Source organism: Diceros bicornis, chromosome 15 (assembly GCF_020826845.1).
Source record: "Diceros bicornis minor isolate mBicDic1 chromosome 15, mDicBic1.mat.cur, whole genome shotgun sequence".
Taxonomy (NCBI): Eukaryota; Metazoa; Chordata; class Mammalia; order Perissodactyla; family Rhinocerotidae; genus Diceros; species Diceros bicornis.
The window spans coordinates 52,629,572-52,649,405 of NC_080754.1; the positions used below are offsets into that span (position 1 = coordinate 52,629,572).

General features: G+C 37.8%; 1 protein-coding gene across 5 annotated transcripts in view; it reads left to right on the forward strand.

Moving 5' to 3' along the window:
* Positions 1-19,834, forward strand: part of MECOM (MDS1 and EVI1 complex locus) — a 346,247-nt gene that overhangs the window by 300,752 nt on the left and 25,661 nt on the right. For 3 of the 5 annotated variants that reach the window (XM_058556392.1, XM_058556390.1, XM_058556391.1), the window contains exons 6-9: positions 4,815-4,962; positions 6,229-6,385; positions 10,738-12,094; positions 14,512-14,599. In XM_058556392.1, the coding sequence (XP_058412375.1) occupies positions 4,815-4,962; positions 6,229-6,385; positions 10,738-12,094; positions 14,512-14,599 (1,750 nt within the window). The remainder of the gene's footprint in view (positions 1-4,814; positions 4,963-6,228; positions 6,386-10,737; positions 12,095-14,511; positions 14,600-19,834) is intronic. The other 2 variants (XM_058556393.1, XM_058556395.1) reach the window with 1 other exon arrangement.

The window sequence follows — 19,834 nt, forward strand, 5'->3', positions numbered from 1 at the left end:
ATGGTCTAAATGAAATAATTCTTTAGTACTTATGTTTAACAAAATGAAAATCATATTTCAGTGATATATTAACTTTTTATAGCCCTTTGAATTTAATTCAAGAACAATTTTTACTTCTATTAAATACTTAAATACTTCTACTATTTGAAAACTATATTGATAATTATGCTACAAAATGGTCTTTCAGATCAGAGAAGTATGTAACCAGCCAAGAGGTTTTTTTTTTATGGGTTTGTTTCCACGTAATGGTTTTTGCCTTGATTCACAAACATTTTTAATAATTGTATTCATTACTTTGCTTTCAAATCCGGAAATGATCCTTGGGGAACCTATAATGAGAATTTCAACTGAACATATCATCATTGTATTTAAATGGGTATCAACTGGCCTTACTCAGAGTGTGAATTACTCACAGTTTGCCTTGCACACTCCACCTATCCCAGTTTACCCTTTGGTTTCCTTTCTTTCTTCAGTGCCTCCTCTTCCTCCCTCTCCTTCCACCTCTATTGATTGCCCTGCACCCTCTTCTCCTAGTTATGCCTCTTATAGGAAAGGATTTCATATAGTAGTCATTCATTTTATTGTGTAAATGACTAAAAGGGCATCAAATATAACCCATTCCTTGAGGAGACTGAGTCAAAAGAATAAGTCTCTAGCTTTGAAAATTCAGGCCTAATTTAGCTATTAGAGAGAATATTATTACTGGGGACTAAGAGGGCTTTCCCAGTACCCTTTAAACTCTTTACTACTTAATTATAAATCTGCATAGAGAATAAATCTGTTATATATGTTTGGTAAAACATGGATTTGTAGTCAAAAAGTTACAGCATGTCTCCTAGATATAATTGTGCCCAAATTAAAAAACAAAATGAAGCTAATAATTACCACTGGGTAAGTATTTATACTGTAAAGCAATCTCTCTGATGCCAGAGAGTAAGTTTATTTCCTTTAATTTTGTTATCAAAAATAGTGGACAGCATTACAAAACAAAAATTGACAGACTGAACACTAAAATGTAGTTCTTACTTCCTACTAGAAGTGTATAGCTACACTTAGGTGGAGAAAGCTTCTTACTCTTACTCGCTGTGAGATTAAGCCTGAGTCAACCCTACCTAATGCCAAAACCAACTGTTGGTTTAGTTCCTTCAGTCAAACATTCAGTGGAAAACAATCAGGAAAGCTAATTATCTGGCTTTGGATGAACCCTCAGAACTCACTTTCAGTAGCTCAGCCAGATCGATATAGCATGTCACTATGCAACCTGATGTTGATCATCCAAGTGGTATTTTTGGTTATATAAAATTTAGCCATGTGCAGAACCTACATTCCCCAAATATTTTCCACTCTATCGAATCCTATATTGTTGCTTTATACTTTAAATAAATGAAAAATCCTTTCTTGACATGACGTATTATTCTGTTCTGTATCTTTTATGTAAAATGTTGAGAAAAAAATAAACCCCTGCCCCCAAGAAAAAGAGGGCAAGAAACAATGGTTGATATGTAAAAGATGGGAAGAACCCAGAACTTTTGGCTTGGCTAAGCAAAGCTCTATAAATTGGGATAAATTTCTATGAAAAGTGAAGTCTCACTAATGACTGACTGGATTGCTTCTATGTTTGTGAAAACAAGGCACATTTGCTTTTGTGAGAACCATTTGGCTTTTTATTCTTTCTGTCACTGATTAGTTGATAGCTGATAATTCCTTGGAACAATATGGATTTTATGCTAGATTAGCAGAAGCAAAGAAAGGAAAATTCCCCTTGCTTTGCTATCTTTCTCCCCTCTATGTTCCACGTGCTATACTCTTAAAACTATATCATACCCTTGGTGTTAGGAGACAGGAATAAGACTCAATGCATAGGCCAATCTTAACCACTGGATTTCAGGGTTTATGATTTGACATATATTAGAATATAGTATATGTCATCAAATGGCATGCCTTTATGGGTTGTGAAGGACGACAATGAGAATAGCAATCTGTACAATGATTTTGGAGGATGTCCCTGACTTAGTTCAATGTTAACTGCAGTTGTTGATATCTCTCTCTTAACTCCCTTATTAACATTTCAATTTGTGTAACAAACAGAGGATTACATATTGTAGATAAAGATAGGGCCATTCTTGTGACTCCACACACCTGTTCTCTCCTGGTACCTTTTGTTCGCAGAGATATCGCCATTTGTGCTCAAATAGAATAGTATTACCAACTGGACTGACTCATAGGGCAGGAAAAGTAAGTTCATGTGCCAGTATGAATAGAATTGTAGGGAGGAAGCTGAAAAGGAGAAAAAGTGTGGGAAAGGTATTTCTAGTTTACCACAGTGTAAGAAAGGGCACTCCTTTTTTTCCACACACCCTCCCGTGCACACAGTCTACACAACCACTGGATAATATATTCTAGGCGCACAGAGATCTCACTTGATACTCAAATTTAGAGTGTTCATCTCACAGAAAAATGAAACATGGAAAAGAAAAAGTGCTTGCAGGCTTGGTAGTTGTTTTTTTTTTTAAAATACCTTTTTATATGGAAAGTTTCAAATATATGCAAAACTAGAGGGGATGTTGTAATCAACCCCCATATACTCAGCTTCAATAATTATCACACAAAGTCAATCTTATCTCAGCTATACTTGTTTTGGATTCTTTGAAACAAATCTAAAGTAAGGACATTTTAAAATATAAGTTCGACACTACACTTTAAAAATGATGATTCCTTACTATTATCAAGTATTCAGTCAGTGTTCAAATTCCCCCAGTTATCTCATGATTTTTAGAGTTTTTTGTTTGAATTAAGATCAAAATAAGGTCCATCATTGTGATTGGCTGACATGCCTCTTATATCTCTTCTAATTTACAGGTTTCCCCAGTCAAAGTCAGTAACTCTCCCTCTCTCTCATTTCAATTTGTATAGAGAAGAAACTGAGTGGTTTTTCCTGTAGCATTTCCTCCAGTCTGGATTCTGCTGATTATATTCCCTTGGTATTGTTTAACATCTTTCTCCCTTCTCTCTATTTCCTACAACCTCATAGTTAGATCCCAAGCCTTAATCAGATTGAGGTTCAGTGTTTTAGGAAGAATCCCTCATTGATGGTATCGTTTATTTCCATCAGGAGGCACATAATGGATTGCTTAGATTTATTAATTCTTTAGGGGCTGAAAAATGAATGTATTCTAATTCTATCATCCTTTCATTATGTATTATCTGGATTAATTCTATGCAGAGAAACTTCTCCTCATTGTTTATTTGCTCACTCTAAAGCATAGTTTATACAGAAAAGGCAGGACATGTTGCATGAGTTTGTCCCTTTGGTTACTAGTTTTCAGAATAATATTTGCTTTTAAGCATCTTCCAAGGATGACCTGTGAGTTTCTGTTTGTGTGCTTTTGAACATCATTATTGTTAAAAGATGAGATGATTATTCTCATTGATGCTTCAATTTTGCCATCTTTGGCCAGTGGGTGTTTCTTCAGGTTGGCACCCTAATTCTTTTGACATGATCTATGACTTTCTTGCTTTTTGCCGTTATAAGATGTTCAAGGCCCATCTTGTGTATTTTATGCTTCAAATCTGAAACAGGCTATTTCTCCAAAGAGCTCTGGTTACTTTATTTGGGATCAGTATCTTAGTGTGTTATGTGTGTGTATTTAATTAACAAAAATGTTGCAGAATCTTCTGAATATCACAGTAATCTGTTATCTATAATCTTTGCTTTTCTTTATATTCATGCAGATTTCATATACAAATTTCAGAAAACGGAAACGTTTGAGAAGGAAAAATATTCTAAGCTTTAAAACATAGAGAAACTGTGCTTGTGAGAAACTTTTAACCATGTCTTTCTTTTGAGGAGCTTTAATAGTGAATCCCCTTATCATACACTTTTCTTTCCTCCTTAATTCATAGATTGTATATATATAATATTTCTATCGATATCTATACTACTTCTATATCTATACACACACGTATCCATTCATCAGTCCGTCTGCCCGACCTTCCATTCATCCATCCCAGGGTTATATTCAGAAGTCGCTTATTGAATGGTTAGCTTACAGCTTACTCTCTCATGTTCTCATATGGTGATATAGCTTGAAACAAAAGTACTTTTTTGCTTTTTGGTGAAGAAGATTGGCCCTGAGCTAACACCTGTTGTCAATCTTCCTCTTTTTTTGCTGAGGAAGATTGGCTCTGAGCTAACATCCATGCCCATCTTCCTCTATTTTGTATGTGGGACGCTGCCACAGCATGACTTGATGAGTGGTGTGTTGGTCTGCACCTGGAATTTGAACCCGCGACCCTGGGCCGCCAAAGCGGAGTATGCGAACCTAACCGCTATGCCCCCAGGCCAGCCCCCAAAAGTACTTTTTTGAATCTTGAGGTTGTATACATTAGGTAGAATATCTGCATGCGTGTTCTTAAGCATTTTCTTAACATTTTCTATTTGGGTGTTTGTGTTTGGATTAAGTGTGTATTACCAATGCTCGTTGCTGTTAGAATTGTGTGGTGAATCTAGGACTGGACAAATAGATAGTTTGTTTATCATGCCCCTAAATTGGCAACAAATCCCTGCTAGCTGTATCAGATTTATATTCTAACAACAGGGGCACTTCTCTGTGTTAGTGAGAGACACAGTCTGGGAAACATGAAATGTACTTTTGTCTGTTGCAAGCCTGTTTCTTGTCTTTCTTCCTTCTCACCTCCACTCTTTTTCCTTCTTATTTCTCTAATTGTCAGTTGGATTAGTAATAAAATGACGTTCTGTTTATGAATGTTTTCTTTGTCACCATGTCTTATTAAATCAATTGTTCTCTTAACAGCCTAGAGAAACACATGTTGTCACATACTGAAGAGAGGGAATACAAGTGCGATCAGTGTCCCAAGGCATTTAACTGGAAGTCCAATTTAATTCGCCACCAGATGTCACATGACAGTGGAAAGCACTATGAATGTGAGAACTGTGCCAAGGTACAGTGAATTTGTGGACTACTTGGCCTCTCTCTGTCATCCTGCTCTCTCTTAATCCATCACTTGCTATGATATATAAAAACAAGCCTTGAGAGGGGAAACTATAAATATCTTGAGAAAAGTAGACTGAGTGTTGTATGCTAACAGGCATTAGTACAGGGTATAAAAACACTTAGTGGGTATCCTTTTATTTTCGTAAGGGTGGAAGTGAGGCTTAATGGTGAGTTCCAGAACTAGGTGTCAGACATCCTTGGTAAATTCCTGGTTCCGCTACTGGCTTGCCAGCGTGGGGTTGTTTTATAGCCTTATGGAGAATGAAAATTTCATCCAATGCACATTACTAATTTCTTTTAATAGCAATTTGTGAGGAAGTCACATAAAGTTTCTGAATGCCTATTCAGAAAGAATGGGAGACTTCTACATTTGCAGATTTTTCCAACCAAGTCCCCAACATAAATCATGATTTGGTTCTAATTAAAAGTGTAGTGTCTTAGTGGCCAGTGTGCCGTAGTGTCCAATGAAAATACTCAACTTTAACCATTACTGTGAACTATGGGAACAGTAATTCTCATTATTTAATTTTCATGTTTCTCAATTAACTAAAAGATGTCCTGGTGTCATGAAAGTTGATTTCTATTTTCAAAAACTTTATATTGCATTTGAATATCTTTTCTAATGCCAGTGGAAATTGTGACATCTGAAATTATCTTTAGAGATGTTTTTGCTCCCAGATGTGTGAGTGGCTGTTTCTTTCTTTTTCTTTTAGTACAATGTCCGAAAGAATGATTGTAGCTTAATGATAACTTACTGAAACACAGTGTTAGAATTTAACCCTTAGGGGAATTCCATGAATAGATTTTGGATACTTTAGCTCAAATCCCCCCATTTTGTACATAGTGTGTCTTTGTTTAAAGGATAGAAATAACACACTGGTTTTAATAATGTCATGGCTGGCATTTTATTATTCAACTCCAGTCACTCTAAATGAGATCAAAAAGGCCTTGAATATAGTCTAATAAAGCCATCAACTATTTTGTTCAACTGATACAAAATGGACACTTTGTGCTAAGGATATAGAGCTGAATAATTCACAGTCCCTACCATAGAGAAGCTCACACTTTGGAAATATGACTTTCTTTTGGTCCTTGGGGAAAAAAAATAAACAAAAACAAAACAAATAAACAAAATTCCTTCTTGAGTTGCTCCTGGTCTTCTTTCTCTTGTCCTTGCATTAAGTTTCTTGATTAATCAGTACTCATTTCCTAGCAGGTTTTCACGGACCCTAGCAACCTTCAGCGGCACATTCGCTCTCAGCACGTTGGTGCCCGGGCCCACGCTTGCCCGGAGTGTGGCAAAACGTTTGCCACTTCGTCGGGCCTCAAACAGCACAAGCACATCCACAGCAGTGTGAAGCCCTTTATCTGTAAGTTTTTAACACTCCAGCCCCTCCTTCCTGCATCTGTCTCTCGTCCAAAAGGCACTGTGATCAGGAGACTGGCCACGCAGGGCCGTTAGGGGGGCCTCCACATTAGCTATTTGTGGTCCAATCCAGTGGGGCTATTGTCTATTACAAGAAAATCTTTTATAACCAGATCCATGGTATTTTGTCTATGATCCCTGGGGTGTTTTCTTTTAGATGAAATCAATAACAGGTAGAGAAAAGAGAAGTCATTAAATAATGAAAGGGAAGCCTTCCCAGGTTGTAGGATTTAATAGAGACAAACAGATTTGTCTCACACTGAAAATGTTCATGGCTTTATAAAACAGCAAATAGCAGATACCACTAAACACGATGAAGTGATAAAAACCTGTTCTGGATCAGACAGAGCTGGAAGAACCCCACCTGGCAAGTAGGCTTATGGCTCTATGCGTACGTGTGTGAGTGTATGTGTGGGGAGAGAGAGGGGAATAAAACGCCCTTTAATGTCCCTGTTGTTGCAGATCACAGGCTGCGGATAGGTAGTTCTCAGTTACTTGAAAAGCAGAACATTTTCACTTTGATGCTGGACATGCTGCTTCTGTAACCCACTGCACTAAAGCAAATTTACAGGCGGTGTGTTTTCAGGAGACATCCAAGCTGACCACCTACTTGGAATGTCCCCGTGCAGAGCACTTTAGCAACACACTTCCAATAAAGTATAACTCAGCCCTCATTTGCTGCTTCTTCTGTCCTCCCACCCCTATTCTCTGTATTGTGCTGAAATCTCTCATGAAGAAAATCAGTTGTTCTCAGTCCATCTGGGCAACGACTCTGGACTTCTTTTGATCCATTGCTCGGCTGGAGCATATAAACACAGTGACTCATTGAGTTGTGCTACAAACTTCAAGACTGATCTTGGATCCAGATAATCATAGAACTGGTTGAAGCATACTCAATAGTTGGCAAAACCTCTGACTTGGGAACCCTTACAAGACAGTGTTTCTGACAAATACTCGATGGTTTGTAGTAGGTATATGAGACACTACTACAGGACCTGATGGAAAAACCTAATTTTCAGTGCCAACACAGAGGTGCCAGAGACTGACCCTCCTCCTTTTTGCCTTGACACAGCCCTCTTTTGTGCTGCCAAGCACCAAGAGAGCTTTTCTTTCCCTTTCCAGCCTACAGTAGAGTCCTGTTTTGCTCGGATGTTCTTCTGTTCCCTGGGTGGAGTTGAAGAGGACTAGCAGATAAACAAAAGGGTGCTCTAGTCTCCCTTGGGGAAGCTCTTTTGAAAGTCACGGGAAATAAAAGATACAATAGAATTTGAGACTTCTTGTCCCAAAAAGGCATTCCTGAGTCTAAGGTCGTAATGCTCTAAAAATGTACTTGCAAGTGCTACAGGCACAAATAATTCCTGATTTCTCAGAAATAAATTTTGATAAATTTATTATATTTTGGTGGAAAAAAGAGTAGAATAGACCACAACGAATTATGCTCACCCATTTAATGCTTTCTCTATTATTTAAAATAAAAGTCAGAAAATATAGATTCCTATCATCTAAAGTTTTGGGATCTGGAATTTTAATTGTGTTGAAGTCAAGTGTTTCTCTTTAAAGCGCTATAGGGTGTCCTTTTTCAATCAGATTGCGCAAACCATTTCCCATGAATGTATTTGCAGTAATTATTGGTAAATTTAAATAGCAGATGGCATTCTTCAAATTTAAAATCTGACAGAGAACCATGGGGTAATTATGAATAATAGCCGTGTAATTTCAGAACAAAAGAGGAGTTAGTGTGGAGACTTTGGAGTGGAGGAGGTTCACCTAGAGTTGATATCTGTTTCTCACCAGAAGGCCACACACCACGATTTACCCCCACTGGTGTGTTTATGGCAACTGTCTCTTGTTACAGTGTACCGCCAAGCTTGAGCCCAAAGTCACCAGCGCTAAGGTAATTACTCACTGCCTTTACAGAAACCTCCAGCCTTTCCAAATAGAAACCACATGCTCTAATAGGCTGAATATATTCAAAATACCTCTTAATTTGTTTAATAAGTAGAAAAATGCAATGTTAACTGCTGGCTAATTTCTTATTACCGAGAAAATTACAGTAGAGTATGGACTTCAACATCAGTTGAGCCGTTTACCTGGAGGCCTGGTTGTTTGCAGTGAGCCAGACCAGGCCTTCAAGTGAGAAAAGCAAAGCCTCTGCCCAAGGAAACATCCAGATTCTATGTTCTCAGACCTGACACAGACACCGCTCCTCCGTGTAACCGAAGGTGCAACCAGGAGAGTCAAATGCACCTTTTGTTACTTGAACATGGAGACCCTCTTGATTTTCTTAAACCCATCCAGCCATAAGAATGAAGTGTATGGAGAACACTTCTTTGCCAAAATTTGCAGACCTTTTAAAAACCAACACCTTAGTTGAATACCTGTCAAGACATTTTCTCAATGCCTTTTAATGCCCAGAGGAGAGGTGTCGCTTTCTTAATCTGTGCACTTTTTAATTCCAACATTTTATTTACTATTTCTTGTTATTGCTCATAGCTGAATTAGTATAACTAGTGAAAGGATCATGTTTCTACCCTCTACATCATATTGTTTTAATTAGTGTATCAAAGAATTTGAATAGTACGTATATTTATTTTATATGGTTAACTAGTGTATACTTTTAAAGCAGACTCTGGTCAATATATTCCAGTAGAATAATTTGAAAAGAAGTGACTCACATCTTCTCTTCTGATTAACACACGTTACAGCCTCTGTAAGGTTATGAATCATCTCACAGTTGAAAGGTCCTTTAATCTTACTCAGCACACTGGTCTATGTAGTAATGCATTTTAATCATTAGTAGTAAAATAGACGTGGAGTCACTTGGTACTTCCTGTTTGGTGGTGTGTGGGATAATCCAAATTCTGGGTGAGTTTTGTGTGACTGAAGATCTATAAAATCTTTCAATAAATTTTCTTTTTAATTATTATTGCTTTGACTTAGGAACTCAACCATTCTCCACTTAAAGGCAATCATCACATGAAAGCAACAAATGTTGCATTTTTGTCTTCAAGTTAATTCTTTATATGAATTTCTTTTAACAATTACCAACAAGGCATATCATGTTTCTGCATGTATTAAACATGCACAGGAGCATTAAAGTAAGCTCACACCTAAAGTGGACTCATCGTTCCTAAAGTAAAATAAAAAATGTGGTGCTTAGGAAATGGATACTGTAATCCTGCTGGACTGTGAATTGAGTGGGATTCTCACCTAGCAGAGGAATTCTTAAGGGTTAAGGAGTTTGGTGGTAAAATATATTTAGATCTGATCATACATATGTTAGGAGGAAGATGTTCTACTTTTTTTGGCAAATTCTCGGAGAAGAGGGTTATTTCCCAGCCGCACCCACTGCTGTGTTCTTTCTGGATTAGAGCATTCAGAGCTCTTTTCCCTGCTTACCATAGTTGGCCATACCACACAGAAGTCAAGCCCTGAGATAACCGGTGAAGATATGACAACAAGTGGACATGTTTCCCAAGGACGGGGGTTTCATAAATGCAGGAAGGTTAGCACAACCACTGGTGTGAGGGGAAGTCAGAGGACGTGATCATAGTTCATGGGAACCAGCAATGCAGGATGGGCTACATTCAATTTAGTTTCCTTTGCAGGCTTAAAATAGCGCCATTGTAAATTATGTCAGTCTTTCTCAAATCATGAAAATGATTGTTAAAAATGTCTCAGAATACACAATGTGCATTGTTGTGTGGCTTTGATGTGTGAATGATGAGAGCATATGATATAATACAAATTAAATAATGGTAGAGCAGTCACAGGCTTTTTCCCCAAGGGGAGAGGGAATAAAGGTGAAGTTTCTGGTTGAAGGAAAGGCTGTTTTATTTTGTTTTGATGCCTACAATATAGAATTCTTTAAATGGTCTAAAATTTTAAAGGGGTTCCTGTTATGTTTCGTGTTTAGTACACCTTAAGAGTTTAATTTTAAAGATTCTATTAGAGTGGTAATTGGGTGGGAAATCAATGCATGCTGGAATTTGACTGTCTTATAAATATTTAAATACACAAATGTGATGCAGTGGGGATGACAAAATATTTATATAGAGATATATATATATATATATATATGATTATTTGTGCTGCTTCAAGACATTTGTCAGGTTGGATGCCTTGCTTTGGATCTAGTGAAATGGGGTTTTCTGTGTTTGGAGCACCTAGATTGGTGCCTCCAACATCTTTTCCTGGCTTCCTAATTGAAATTTTGGGTAAACCAATTGTGATACTTGCTAAATTCAGAAGCAATTGCCATAAAGCCTGAGATTCTTTTTTGTTGTTTGCACACAGGTGAGGTCTGCCATAAATCCTATACTCAGTTTTCAAACCTTTGTCGTCATAAGCGCATGCATGCTGATTGCAGAACCCAAATCAAGTGCAAAGACTGTGGACAAATGTTCAGCACTACGTCTTCCTTAAATAAACACAGGAGGTTTTGTGAGGGCAAGAACCATTTTGCGGCAGGTGGATTTTTTGGCCAAGGCATTTCACTTCCTGGAACCCCAGCTATGGATAAAACGTCCATGGTTAATATGAGTCATGCCAACCCGGGCCTTGCTGACTATTTTGGCGCCAATAGGCATCCTGCTGGTCTTACCTTTCCAACAGCTCCTGGATTTTCTTTTAGCTTCCCTGGTCTGTTTCCTTCCGGCTTGTACCACAGGCCTCCTTTGATACCTGCTAGTTCTCCTGTTAAAGGACTATCAAGTACTGAACAGACAAACAAAAGTCAAAGTCCCCTCATGACACATCCTCAGATACTGCCAGCTACACAGGATATTTTGAAGGCACTATCTAAACACCCACCTGTAGGGGACAATAAGCCAGTGGAGCTCCAGCCCGAGAGGTCCTCTGAAGAGAGGCCCCTTGAGAAAATCAGTGACCAGTCAGAGAGTAGTGACCTTGATGATGTCAGTACGCCAAGTGGCAGTGACCTGGAAACAACCTCGGGCTCTGATCTGGAAAGTGACATTGAAAGTGATAAAGAGAAATTTAAAGAAAATGGTAAAATGTTCAAAGACAAAGTAAGCCCTCTTCAGAATCTGGCTTCAATACATAATAAGAAAGAATACAGCAATCATTCCATTTTCTCACCATCTTTAGAGGAGCAGTCTGCGGTGTCAGGAGCTGTCAATGATTCTATAAAGGCTATTGCTTCTATTGCTGAAAAATACTTTGGTTCAACAGGACTGGTGGGGCTGCAAGACAAAAAAGTTGGAGCTTTACCTTACCCTTCCATGTTTCCCCTCCCATTTTTTCCAGCATTCTCTCAATCAATGTACCCATTTCCTGATAGAGACTTGAGAGCGTTACCTTTGAAAATGGAACCCCAATCACCAAGTGAAGTAAAGAAACTGCAGAAGGGAAGCTCTGAGTCTCCCTTTGATCTCACCACTAAGCGAAAGGATGAGAAGCCCTTGACTCCAGTACCCTCCAAGCCTCCAGTGACGCCTGCCGCAAGCCAAGACCAGCCACTGGATCTAAGTATGGGCAGTAGGAGTAGAGCCAGTGGGACAAAGCTAACTGAGCCTCGAAAAAACCATGTGTTTGGGGAAAAGAAAGGAAGCAACCTTGAACCAAGACCCGCGTCCGATGGTTCTTTGCAGCATGCTAGACCCACTCCTTTCTTTATGGACCCTATTTACAGGTAAGGGTGGACGGGAGACAATGAAATGTGGACGTGTGTAGGAGAGGTGGTTTTTACACTATAAAGTTACAGCTTTTGACAAGCCTTTTTTATTACTATTGTAAAGCAGAGAGTAAAGTCGTTTGATCTAGTGAATTCATTTTTTATTCAGAAAGTCGACTCATTAGGTTTGGACTTATTTTTGGATGTCTCTGAATTTGGGGTTTTGGAATAGGCCCACAGAGTTCTTTCCCTTGACAATAAATTTATTTTTAAACACATTTTTTTTTTAAGTGGAAAAAATGGGAAAGCCATATTTAAAGCAAGTTGTCAAGTGGCGGAAGAATGAGGCTTCTAAAGGATTAATGCAAAAATGTGTGGGTGCTTAAAATGGGTCAGGTTATTTGGAATGAGATGGGACATATAACAGCAAGAGTTTACTCTTTGTTAACCTACCAACATATCCTTAATAAGTACTGGTCATAGTCTGTTTGTAAATAAATCTCTTAGGGGCCACGAATAAATGAAATATTAATCACAAAAATGTTTTGTATATAATGTGAATGATGGGCTTTAAAAACATATCTCTGTTTAATACCTTCATTTACCAGTTTCCTTTGATGCATCCAAAAATTTTTTTGGGGAAACATATATGCTTAATAAAAAGCCTCCCAGACAGTCTTCTGTAACACTCATTTGACTACTCAGGATGATCTAGTTTTTTAATACTAATTTTCTTTAAAAAGTATGAATAACAATAATAATGCTTATTCTGTATTTGAAATATTGCCAAGCATTTTCACATTTACTTTCTTATTCAAATCTTGAACATTGTCAGGAATTAACGGAATATGTAGATAAATTTTTATTGGACTTATTTAAGATGGGAGTATTTGCCTATTTTTGCCTTGTTCTCTTTTATGAAGAGACAGTTTTGTGCTGTTCCTTCAATCAACAACATTTACTGAGTTCTTATTACTGAATAGATATTAGAGCTGCAAATTCTTTTCACTCAAACTCTTTTTCTACCTATGCTATCTATAATACATTACCCAAGAAACGTTGCCAGTATGTGAAGGGCTGCCTCCATTGGAACATGACAAGAGGAATAAAAAAGGACAATACAAAAATATCTCAGAGCCATCAGTACCATGCTTGGGCACTTTTTTTTTTTTTTAATTATTATATCTTAATTTCTGTGGCAGTCCCGTTACTAGAGAAGGGAAAACAGATATTCCATATTTTGTATGTAGATTGTATGTTACACATTGCCAGTAAGATTGTATTTCCAACTGTGATATATCTCAGTCCTTTGTGAAGATAATTTCTCACTTTATTTCTTAGACCCTCTCAATGGCAACCAGTTTCAATTCCTCCACATACCCATTACACTCTTCTCCATCCCTTCCTAACCTTCCTCTTGCTTACTCTAATCTGTATCTTCTCATTGGTATTTCAGTCTCAATTAAGGCCCTAGGCTTGTCAATTTACCAAACTCATGACAGACCTTAACCTCAGTTTTAGAGTATGACCTGGGTTGAGATCTCAGCTTTCCCATGTCTTAAATGTTTTTTTTTCCATGCATAAAATGGGTATAAGAGCACCTATTTCAATAAGTGAAATAGTGTATGCAAAACATACATATATAAAATTTCAAGAAGTGCTAGCTGTTTTTATTCATTTTGACTCTATTTTAGAAGTGTTCTTATTCAACAGTTTTTAAAGGAAAATTATCAACAGTTGGTAAAAGAAATTAATTCAGTCCATTTTGTCATTTCCTGTATGCTTAATAGAAAATAGAATGACAAACATTTCTAAAGCAGAAGGGATACGTAGATAAGTTTTATATGTCTCTCCTTATCTTTGCAAAGTTCCTCATCCTCTTCCCACCACCCTCTTTCGCCTGCCCTGTTTATCAGCGGTGGCATCTAAAAGAAGATGCCTGTACCTCAAAGAGTGGCCAGCAGGGCGTATAGTATGCTTAGAAACTCTCCTGCCGTCATTGGCAAATATGGAAGAAATATAATGAATGTTTGGGGGAACACCTTCTTGGTAGAAAATGACTTTAATTTTCAAAATGAACCCTGTCCTCATAATTTCAAAATCACCAAGCATTCTTGCCTACATCTGAAATGGAAAGATACAAATTTGTGACCAATGCCTCTGATTTCGTGACTCTTCATTTTTCATATTTCCTCGTTATTGTTACTAGTCATTCAATAGGATTTTTCCGTTATAAATAGGACCTTCTTTCTTTGAGCGCCTAGAAGGGCCATTAGTATTCTTCAAGAACTGAACAGATGTCTTTCTATCTTTATTAGTGTGCTTCCCAGAAGCCTACCATTTGCTTCATTGTTAGCTGTTTTAAATGTCAGTGATTATGTAGTGATTGATATATGAGACTGATTCATCTCCAAAATCTAATTTTAACCTTTCAGAGTAGAGAAAAGAAAACTAACTGACCCACTTGAAGCTTTAAAAGAGAAATACTTGAGACCTTCTCCAGGATTCTTATTTCACCCACAAGTAAGTATTTTGAATTTGAGACTTCAAGCTTGTAAACTAACTTGTTGATCCTGAAAAGCAGGTGCAACGAAATGAAAGAAATCTTGAGAACATTAGGATTTCCTATGACGCTGGTGTGGAAGAACACAGGAAATTCTAGCAGAATTAAAACCCAAACTCTTTAAAGAAAAAGTAATTAATATACTTGTAAAAATAACATGGTTTTGGTGTTAAATTGTTGTCTGCTATTTACTACTTATGGAGCCAAAGTGTATTTTGGAGTGAGCAAAATTCAGTTAAGAAAATAAATATTGAAGTTGTCTTTTGTGTTTAAAAATTCCTAAAAGTAAGAAACGGATCACACTGTGACTCGTCTCAAACTCATGAAGGTCGTTTGTGTTCTTTTAGTGCTCAGATAAAAACAGGAAATGAGTCTACCTGACAAGTTGTTACCATAGAGGGTGAAGGAATTTATCTAGAGACCACTGGGCATTCCAACAAAGTTCTGTAATTGCGCAAGAATTCACCACAATACACAGAGCTATTTACTGAATGGACTTGTATCCATTTATCAAAATATATACAGTTTCTCATTGCAAGGAAAATACAAAGCAGTGTTATCTAATTGGTTCATCTCTATGTCCTTACATATTTGGTCTTTGTGTGTGTGTGTGTGTGTGAGGAGATGAGCCCTGTGCCAACATCTGCCAATCCTCCTCTTTTTTTTTTTTTTTTTTTTTTGCTGAGGAAGACTGGCCCTGGGCTAACATTCGTGCCCATCTTCCTCCACTTTATATGGGATGCCGCCACAGCACGGCTTGCCAAGCGCTGCGTCGGTGGGCGCCCAGGATCCGAACCGGCGAACTCCGGGCTGCCACAGCGGAGCGCGTGCACTTAACCGCTTGTGCCCCTGGGCCAGCCCCTGGTCTTTTTTTTTTTTTTTTTTTTTAAACTGGTTTACATATCAATCAACATGTGGAGAATTTTATTGAAAAGACAAATATATAAACATCTTGAGTCTGCTTTCTTAATTTATATTTCAGTTTTTATTTTTATTTTTTGAAGGATACAAGCTCTGGTCTTTATAGATAGTAAGCAAAATTTTTATGAAAATGCTTGAAAACAGAGTAAACTAATTTGTTCTGTTTCAATATATTCAAACCAAAAATTATGCTCCTCTAATAAAATTGGTGGAATTTTATGCAAGTTGTCTTAGAGAAAGTTATGAGGTAATTAAGTTAAATCATCTTGGGATAGACTTCCCTCTCCCATTACCTCTTCTTCACTTTTTCAAGTACCTTCCCAAAGTCCTGAGTGTGAGAACTGAAATACCATCTTCTGGGTTAACTGGAGAAATCTATCATTGCTCAAAAATTCTATTTCAAACTGAGAAAATATATAATTTACTATTAAAAAGGTTAGAAATATTCCAGTTATTATTCATTTTATATAGGCAGCTAAGTAATGATATCATTTCTATAATTTATGGAAAAGAAACAATTTCTAAAATAGTAAATATTTATCAGGTTCTTATATTTTATATTTATACTGCTCTAAATCGTACTTTTCGGCCTCGTGGGCCAATAAACCTGAACATAATACGCATTTTGTGTCAGATATTGCACAAAAAGTGCACCTCTCTAGATAACTTCCTTTCTAATTATAACTAAAGGCTTATAAGGATATTATAGTTATGTACCTTTATTTTACAATAATGAAATTGTTTTCATATTCTAATTATCTTTAAAATCTAGTAATTAATCATTTCAAAATTAAGTGCTAAGAGTACATGGTACAGTGGAGGGAAAAAGACTGGGGTTCAGTGTCTTTGAGCAACTCAGTCTACCTGGCTCTTAGTTTCCTTATCTGTAAGGTGAAGGAGGTAGTTGGTGTAAAGTCCCTCTCCTCTCTAAATTCAAAGATTTCTAGCTAGCCAAGGTACATTTACTGCTTCATAAGATGGGCAGCTTTATCTACCAGTAACTCCAGATGTGCATGCAGCTGTTGTAAATATAGCATGTACCTATTTTTAATAGAATAATATCAGAAAATATCCTATATCTTAATACCCCAAAGTTAAAGAAGGATCAGAAAAGATGAGGCACGTGTCCAGTGCCTGGAACACAGCAATCATTCCCCAGATCTTTGCAGACGTGCCTGTGGGGGCACAGTGGCTGAGTGTGTTTCCTTCCCACACTGGAATGTCTTGTCTTGGAGTAAGAGACTGCCTATTGCTCCGTGTTGCTATTAGAACAGGACCCAAGAGTGATAATCAAAATATTTAATGCATGGCATGTTCTGAATGCTGACCAATCAGAATGGACTCCTGCATTCTGGAGCAGGGTTCTGGAGCCTGCACCAACTGTTAATGCTTTAGTTGCTGGATGGTGGGGGGAGGGGTGTCCGAGGGGTCTTTTGGGAGGAGGCCAGGGCAGCAGGGGGACATTCAGGGTGCTTGGGGCGGAAGCTGTTTACCAATAACTGCAGAAATATTTCATTAATGTTCTAACCATCCTGGCTGTTTATGTGTGTCGTGGCTGTATGTCCCTGGGGTACAGGTGGCATAAAGACTGTTGCCGGTGAGAAGCTTGGGTCTCCCCATTTTCATCAAGCCTTCAGACCAGCCTCTTCTCTCAGAAAATCTGCCTCAGATGTTCTGACGTTTTAACAGATTTTTTTTTGTTCTTTCTAGTACTCTATCAATTTCATCCTAGCCTCAAGATCCACTTTCAGACAAACCAACAAAACCTGCCCAGGATTTGGGGCCAGAAATAACTGCTTTACTACCGCTTCCCTACTTATTAGCAAAAGTGCTTAGGTTTTGAGCAATGTGGTTTATCTCTCTGAGCCTTCTCTTTCAGTGTAATGAGACCACCCTTTCCAGCCTTACCAGAGTAGCTGTCAGGATCAGTGTTCATGCACATAACATGTTTAGCATTGTGCTTGCCGTGTCAAAGGACCTAAATGAGGAAAAGCGGTTATTACTAATTAATGCAGAAACATTCCATTTTGAGTATAAAGGAATGTCAGTTAAATACTCTCCTGCCATCCCCTGAGCCAGTTTCTTTGGTGGGGCTATAACATGCATCTAGAAGTACTTGGAAAGATGCTTAGTCTGTTCTTGGCACTGTCCCATTGGGCAGCAATAGGATGACACAGAGCAAGAAGCCAAATGGAAGGACTTGCCTCTGCTCCCAGGGCTTGCCATGATTTCGTAGCTGAATAAGTGCTTGGACAAGACTGTTCATTATTTCATTTTCCATTTAAAATATATTGGAGCAAATCACATGGTCCCTCTGGGGCTTCTGTATCTTCGTCTTCAGAATGGGAATAATGCCTACCCTATCTATTTCTCAGGGGTATCATAATAATAAAGAGGAGACCACATATTTTCAGTGCTTTAGGGAAGACAAATAAATAGGTAAATTCTTGGTAGTGATATTCTCTGGGCAAGCTTGATTTTGTAATTTCTGTATGTATATCCTACCTGGCATGTCCCTTTCCACTGCACAATTCCTAAGCAATGAAAGGTGAACACCTCAACAGATATTTATTGCCTTTTGGAATAATAATATATGTTTTAAAAACTCCTGTCAAAAATACCTAGAAGAGGGGCTGCCCCCGTGGCTTAGCGGTTAAGTGTGCGTGCTCCGCTACTGGTGACCCGGGTTCGGATCCTGGGCGCGCACCGATGCACCGCTTCTCCGGCCATGCTGAGGCTGCGTCCCACATACAGCAACTAGAAGGATGTGCAACTATGACATACAACTATCAACTGGGGCTTTGGGGAGAAAAAGGGAAAAAAAAAAGGAGGAGGATTGGCAATAGATGTTAGCTCAGGGCCAGTCTTCCTCAGCAAAAAGAGGAGGATTGGCATGGATGTTAGCTCAGGGCTGATCTTCCTCACACACAAAAAAAGTATACATATTAAAAAAAAAGAAAATACCTAGAAGATATAAGAACACATACATCAAAATAAAAATATAAATGCTTGTTTTTATCATTCTCAGGGTCTAATTTCTTCTATTAGTTCAATTCTTAAAGAAGTATGTTTGCTCTATCAAGCCACTAGAGGACTAGTTAGCCTTCTATATTTTCTCTTATAAATAACTTAGTTCAACATAAGGGAGAAATAAGGACCGTAGAGGTTCTCCCTGGCTAGGTGGTTGAAAATTATATGTGGAGTCTTAGTTTAGATTATAATTTTGAAAAGGAGATGACAGCCACAAGTAGATGAGGTGGAGGGAATGGTGTTACTGTGTGATCTCCAAAATGTCCGTTTCGTTGATTTCTATTTTGGGTACTTTGCGTTTACATTGATAGCTCACAAACCATCGAAATCATTTGGCAATAACATTATTGTAAAACTGGCTATTATTCCTTGGTTTGATTTTCCTATACTTTTAATATTATTTTTGGTGATTTATGCATTTTATTTTCAGATATTTGGCTTTGTGTACATTTGCAGCAGAGACTCTGTTTTATTTCTATTTCTGTCTATTAGTCATTCATTTTTATTTTCTTCCTTTTTTATTTATTTATTTATTTATTTTTCCCCCAAAGCCCGAGTAGATAGTTGTATGTCATAGCTGCACGTCCTTCTAGTTGCTGTATGTGGGACGCGGCCTCAGCATGGCCGGAGAAGCAGTGTGTCGGTGCGCGCCTGGGATCCGAGCCCGGGATCCAAGCCCAGGCCGCCAGCAGCGGAGCGTCCGCACTTAACCGCTAAGCCACGGGGCCGGCCCCTATTTTCTTCCTTTTAAAATGTGTGACTATCCTGTTGCTGTGTTCCAAGGAACTGGGAAAAAGTCTTTTCTCAAGTTATCACTTATACATCGATGTGAAACTCAACTTGAGTCTTTTGCCCTTCATCTTCTATTTTGCTTTCAACAAGTTTTTCTTATCATTAGGTTTCTTTTGTGATAAACCTTTCATCCTTAAAAACTATGTGTCTTCCTTATTAAAGATACCATAACTTCTAAAAGCAAGATATAACCCTTTTAACCAAGCAAAATGACATTTTTAAGGATATAACATTGTGTTTCCTGGAAGAGGTTCTAACTCACTAAAGTTTTCCCCAGTGATTCTTATCATAAATTGTCGTAAATAATTAGACATTTCTAGTTCCTTTAATTAAAATCCTTAGGTGTTCTATTCTGATGGTCTGAGTCCCAGTTAATAAAAGTTAAGCAGTGTATTTCCAACTACATTACCTTTTTGTTACTCAATGATTCACATTTGAGTAAATATCTTATT